At 51.8% G+C, this 5,941-nt stretch overlaps 1 protein-coding gene across 1 annotated transcript; it reads left to right on the top strand.

Annotated features, from left to right (window-relative positions):
* Nucleotides 1-905: 905 nt before the first annotated feature.
* PSORS1C2 (psoriasis susceptibility 1 candidate 2) lies at nt 906-2,954 on the top strand. The gene is made up of 2 exons (XM_025990645.2): nt 906-1,083; nt 1,950-2,954. Exons 1-2 carry the CDS (start codon nt 1,029-1,031, stop codon nt 2,303-2,305), a joined length of 411 nt encoding a protein of 136 aa, XP_025846430.1. The 5' UTR covers nt 906-1,028; the 3' UTR covers nt 2,306-2,954.
* The last annotated feature ends 2,987 nt before the right edge of the window (nt 2,955-5,941 follow it).

The following is a 5,941-nucleotide window of genomic DNA, read 5'->3' as shown; positions in this document are numbered from 1 at the left end:
CTCTCACCAGGGGGGAGCAGACCAGGTGGGGAACAGCCTGGGGAGGGTGGGAAATGTGTTAGGGAGGCATTACTTCTGAGAGGCTTACTGGACCTCCAGACCAGGGGCAGCCTTCCTGGGGGCTCCAAGAGATGGAGACAAAACTGGATTGAGGTCTACAAGATGGGGTGGGGGGTTTGGGGGGAGGGGGGGAAGGGCAGGGAGGACCAGGCAGTGGCCAGAGGGGCAGTGAGCAGGATTCCAGAGGGAGGAGGAAGGGGCGGAGATCCACAGGAAGCAGAGGCAGTTTCCTCCTGAGCCTCTGGGCTGGGATGGATGGAGCCAGCTCCGGGGTGGGGGAAGAAATCAGGATGTCCTCATACTTCCTGGCCTGCCATCTCCCACATGGCTCCTGGGTGTAATTCTGATGTCATAGCTTGGGAGGCCCCTTGAGTGCCTGATGAAGGCATGTGCTACTGCATGCACGTCCCAGTCCTGAGGGGAGGGGAGATTGGGAGTTTCAAGGACAAAACAGCCCCAAGGGGGAAGCTCGGGGTGCTGGCTGGGGCCATCCTAGCTGCGTTCTGTATGTTTAGAAGGAGCACCTCTCCCTGCTCCTGCCGCGGCGTCCTGCCTGCTGGCCCCTGTAATTACACTGCTTCCCCACGCATGGTTGGCTTCCATTCCTTGGCTTCCAGTAGTGCCAAGGAATGAAAGGTGGAAGTCCCCGTGACTAGAGATGACAGGTAGGTATTGATGGCTGCAGAGTGTGTGGAGGAGGACATGAACACAAGGGTGGGGTGACCGAGGTCTAGGTCATCAATAGAGCTGGGGTGGCACTAAAGTGAGGGACGCCACCGTCAGAGGTTACGCATTAGCCCTGGCTTTCCAAACAGGTTCAACCAGTTAGGTTCTGATGGGATTCCTGTGTCACTGGGCTGGCCCCTCCCCAGAGATTGGACACCTCCTCTCAATCCCTATAAAGCCTCTTGGGGTTCCTAGGCACCTACACTCAGCCCACCCCCAATTTTGGGGGCCAGGAGACAGCCATGATGCTCAACTGGAAGCTACTGGGGATCCTGGTCCTTTACCTGTGTGCTGGAGGTAATCTGGGAACAGAGCAAGGAGTGCAATTTGGGGTGATGGAGGATGGTCAGGTGGGGCAAGGGTGAATTAGATGCCTAGGGATGGAGGAGACTTCAAAAGATTCTGGGTTTTCACATGAAGGAGGGAGTTAAGAAGTTGAAGGTGATGCAGGAAAATGCATTTTAGCTCAATGTTTTTGCTGGTTCAAGTGTAGGTCCATGTGGCAATTTAGATCAGAATCCAGGTGTGTGGGTGAGTATGTGTCACGACTGAGGCCTGTGGAGGGTGGATGTGTTTGCAAAGGGTGGGGTCTGGTTGCCACATGGGCCCAAGGTGTAGATGGCTTTGGAGGTGTAGACCAGCACAGAGGCCATGCCAGTGAGGGTCCCAACCCTGGCTGGATGGAGCTTATGTCAACTTATGTTTTTTTTTTTTTTAAGTTTTTTTTTTTTTAATTTATTCATGAGAGACAGAGAGAGAGAGAGAGAGAGAGAGAGAGAGAGGCAGGTAGAGACACAGGCAGAGGGAGAAGCAGGCTCCATGCAGGGAGCCCAACACAAGACTTGATCCCAGGACTCCAGGACCACACCCTGGGCTGACCTGGGCTGAAGGCGGTGCTAAACCGCTGAGCCACCCAGGCTGCCTGATCTGTTGGTTTAAAGTAGGTCAAGTTAATGATTCCGGACAAGGTTTTTATGTAATTTTAAGATCACTTCGGTATGTTGTTAATGTGTGGAGAGCTCTTTGAGACTGACTTTTGAGGTAGGTTTGTGATGTCTGCTCAGGCTGCGGTCTATCCCAGAGAGCCTATTCCCCCTGACTCTAGCTGGGGCAGGGAGATCTGGCCCTCACCACCTTCTACCTTTCCCCTTCCTCTTCCACAGGCATCTCAGGCAGCAGAGAGCACCCCCGTCCCCCACCCACAGAGACTGGAGAGGAGGAGGGCTCCCCAACATTGCCGCAGGGCCCCCCGGTCCCTGGTGATCCCTGGCCAGGGGCACCCCCTCTCTTTGAGGACCCTCCACCTCCAGGCCCCAGTCGTCCCTGGAGAGACCTGCCTGAATCCGGAGCCTGGCCTCCTGAACCCCCGAGAACCGACCCCCCTCAGCCTCCCCGGCCTGATGACCCCTGGCCAGCAGGACCCCAGCCTCCAGAAAACCCCTGGCCACTTGCCCCTGAAGTGGACCATGGACCTCAAGAGGACCCAGATCTTGACCCACCCCAGGAAGAGTACAGATAAAGGGATTCCCCCAGAGGCTTCTTGGGGCTCCAGGCTGAGTGCCCCAAGTGTACCTTTCTGATTCCTCTCCAGTTCTCCCATCAGCCTCAATCCCCTTCCTCTTCAATTTTTTTCTGAACTCTGAAAGCGTCATTCTATTATCTGTCCTCTCTTGAGATCCAGCCCCCTTTCCCCCTCCTTTTTTCTTTGACAGCTGAAGCATACACCCCTACCTCATGCCCAGTCCACCCACCTACCTGCTTCCAACCTGGTCCCTCCTCCCCACCCCTGGGGCTCCTGGGGCCAGGTTGGTGGCCTTGTGTTCTCTGCTGCCACCTGGTGGCCGACAGCTGGGAACTATCGGAAGACGGAGACCATTCTTCCATGAAATGGAAAAATAAAAACCATGTTTTCTTCATTTTGAATCTTGGCTGCTGCTTTGCTGATGATTAGGTCTTTGAATAATGAGATGCCCTCCCCAGAGCACAAAGCTACAGAGATCTGGAAGTACTCCTAAGTTCCCGTCTTGCCCATATGCGTAAGGACGCGGAGCTCAGCAGGAGGAAGTTGGAAATGTAACCATCGGAGTTACAAGGACATTCAGACCCACATTTCTCCCATTCTGGAACTCCTATTTTGGAGAATAATAAACCATATTAAGTCTCTTTTATTTTTTTAAGATTTTATTTATTTATTCATAGAGACACACACACACACAGAGGCAGACCCAGGCAGAGGGAGAAGCAGGCTCCATGCAGGGAGCCCTACACGGGACTCCAGGATCACGCCCTAGGCTGAAGGCAGCGCTAAACCGCTGCGCCACCCGGGCTGCCCTTAAGTCTCTTTTAAATAGCTTTTGATTTGCACTGAACATGAAAACTTTTTCGCGGGGATCCCTGGGTGGCTCAGCGGTTTAGCGCCTGCCTTTGGCCCAGGGCACGATCCTGGAGTCCCACGTCGGTCTGCCGGCATGGAGCCTGCTTCTGTCTCTGCCTCTCTCTCTCTCTCTCTCTCTCTCTCTCTCTGTGTGTGTCTCTCTCGTGAATAAATAAGATCTTTTAGAAAAAAAAAAAAACTTTTCCCCAAGGGCATGTGGGCAAGACTAAGTTCTAAGGGGATCAATTTCCAGAAGTATATGTATCCCCTTCCTAAAATGAATCTGCCTGAGGACCCTACTGTTTTCTACCTGCCTCCATTAACCACTCTTCTCCCTCTTGGCAGAGAGAGGCTGGGCTCTCTTTTTCACCCTAAACAGGACCTGAGTGCCCTTCCTGGAGTTGCCAAACAAGAGTCAGGGGGAAACAGAAATCAGCCCTTTCCCCCATCTCATTAAGAGATGCATCTTTTTTTTTTTTTTTTTTTTAAGATTTTATTTCATGAGAGACACAGGCAGAGGGAGAAGCAGACTAGCAGACTCCTTGCCGGGAGCCTGATGCAGGACTCCATTCCCGGCGCCAGGATCACGCCCTGGGGCAAAGGCAGGCCCTCCAAGGGAGGCATCTTAAATAAAAACTTGCTTTTCAGGACACCTGCGTGGCTCAGGGTGTGATACGAAATTCCTGGATGAGTCCTGCATCCAGTTCCATGCATGGAGCCTGTGTCTCTGCTTCTCTTTCTGTGTCTCTCATGAATAAATAAATATCTTTTTTTTTTAAATAAATAAAAATCTTTAAAAAAAACAAAATTGCTTTTCTGTTTAATCACTGTCAATATTTGTAGTTTGACAACTTGTGTCCTGTAGTAATTGTAGTTATAAGCCCACTGCCGAATAACTGTTTTCATCACTTCGGATCTTCTAGTCACAGGAAATACATTTCAATTTATATACATATTTTTGTTACGGAGATATACAAAAGGACTTCCCCAAAATACAATAAAATACAAAAAGAAAGTGACACAATGGAAATATATTTCATTAGGATAGAACTGTAGGGAGAGTGGAATGGAAAAAACTAAAAAGAAATAGAAGCTAAATTTGTGGACTGGTTATAGGGCTTGCTCACTTATTAAAAGGGTGTTGTGGGTACAAAAGTATGCTACGTTCCATCTGCTATATTTGAAAGAGTGATGTGGCTTTTTTTTTTTTTTTTTTTAACAGGTAAGTATGTACAATTTCCTGGAAAGTATACCCTTTGCAATATTTTACCTTCTAATTAAAAATGTTAGCTGTTGACTTGAAAATACATAATTCAGGGCAGCCTGGGTGGCTCAGTGGTTTAGTGCCGCTTTCAGCCCAGAGTGTGATCCTGGAGATGGAGATGCAGGATCAAGTCCCATGTCAGGCTCCCTCCATGGAGCCTGCTTCTCCCTCTGCCTGTCTCTGCCTCTCTGTGTCTCTCATGGATAAATAAATAAAATCTTTAAAAAAATAAATACATAATTTAAAACCATCCTTTAAGGGAGTATTTGAGCAGGAAAGTTCAAAAGGCAAGAGCTAAAAGATTACCCTGACCTAATGTGGAGCAAGTGGCTTACCAGGGTGGGGCTGAGAAGGGTTAAAAGCAATTGAATGTGCACAACCTTAACGTTCACCACTTAGGACCCATTTGTTTATGTGGCAACTCCCATCAAAACCTGTAGGTGACCAGTTTGAAAACAATACAAAACGAAACCAAACCTAGTTTTAGAATTTAGAAATAATCTTGGAAAGTAAGAGAGTTGTAGGGGTGGGCCTAGTATAATTCAATAGGCCTCAAAGGGGCCTGGTTCATGAAATTTATTCATTCAGCCATGATTTTTTTTTTTTTTTTTTTAAGATCTTATTCATTTATTCATGAGGGGCACAGAAAGGCAGAGAAGAGACACAGGCTGAGGGAGAAGCAGGCTCCCTGTGGGATTCCAGGATCGCGCCCTGAGCCGCTGAGCCTCAGGCCCTGGGCATGATCTTATATACCCTCAAGGTGTCCGTCAGTGCCACGTGACAGGGGAATATAGTAAATAAAATACACGGTTCCCACTCTCAGGAAGTTTACAGTTCCGCTGGGGAAGAAAGGTTTCGCCTGAAAAGTCAAACAACAACGTCCCACACAGGAAGGGTGTGTGTAACTGAATCACTCTGGGAAGGAACCCAAAGAGCCGAGGAAGCAACGCCGCGGGCTCAGACGGGGTCGGGGAGGCCTCCTAGCGGCGGGGGGAACGGCCCGGAGGGGCTGCGGGGGAGGGGCTGGGGGGCTGCGGGGGAGGGGCTGCGGGGAAGGGGCTGGGGGGCTGCGGGGCTGCGGGGGAGGGGCTTGGGGCTGCGGGGGCTGCGGGGGAGGGGTTGGGGGGCTGCGGGGGAGGGGCTGCGGGCTGCGGGACTCCGGCGCGGGCGCAGAGGGCGGGCCCTGCCCCTGCGAGCTCCGGCGGCGGGCACCTGGCGCCGTGTGCCCCGCGCCGCCCGCCGTGTGCGCAGGCCTCCCTCTCCGCAGCCGGTGGTGGTTCTTTTTTTTTTTTTTTTTTTAAGGATTTTATTTATTTATTCATAGACACAGAGGGAGAGAGGCAGAGACCCAGGCAGAGGGAGAGGCAGGCTCCATGCGGGGAGCCCGACGTGGGACTCGGTCCCGGGTCTCCGGGATCACAGCCCGGGCTGCAGGCGGCGCCAAGCCGCTGCGCCACCAGGGCTGCCCTGCCCGGGTGGTGGTTCTCCTCCGCGTCGCCGCTGCTCTGTCCCCCGCC

Source organism: Vulpes vulpes, chromosome 1 (genome assembly GCF_048418805.1).
Source record: "Vulpes vulpes isolate BD-2025 chromosome 1, VulVul3, whole genome shotgun sequence".
Lineage (NCBI taxonomy): Eukaryota > Metazoa > Chordata > Mammalia > Carnivora > Canidae > Vulpes > Vulpes vulpes.
The sequence above is the reverse complement of the archived record's forward strand: the minus strand, read 5'-3'. Positions and strand labels throughout refer to the sequence as shown.

What these genes read in the sequence shown, in the direction of transcription:
- PSORS1C2 (XM_025990645.2), top strand. Translation starts at nt 1,029, where the DNA reads ATGATGCTCAACTGGAAGCTACTGGGGATCCTGGTCCTTTACCTGTGT. An exon ending in CCTTTACCTGTGTGCTGGAG is followed by an intron (nt 1,084 to 1,949) that starts GTAATCTGGGAA and finishes CCTCTTCCACAG; the next exon opens with GCATCTCAGGCAGCAGAGAG.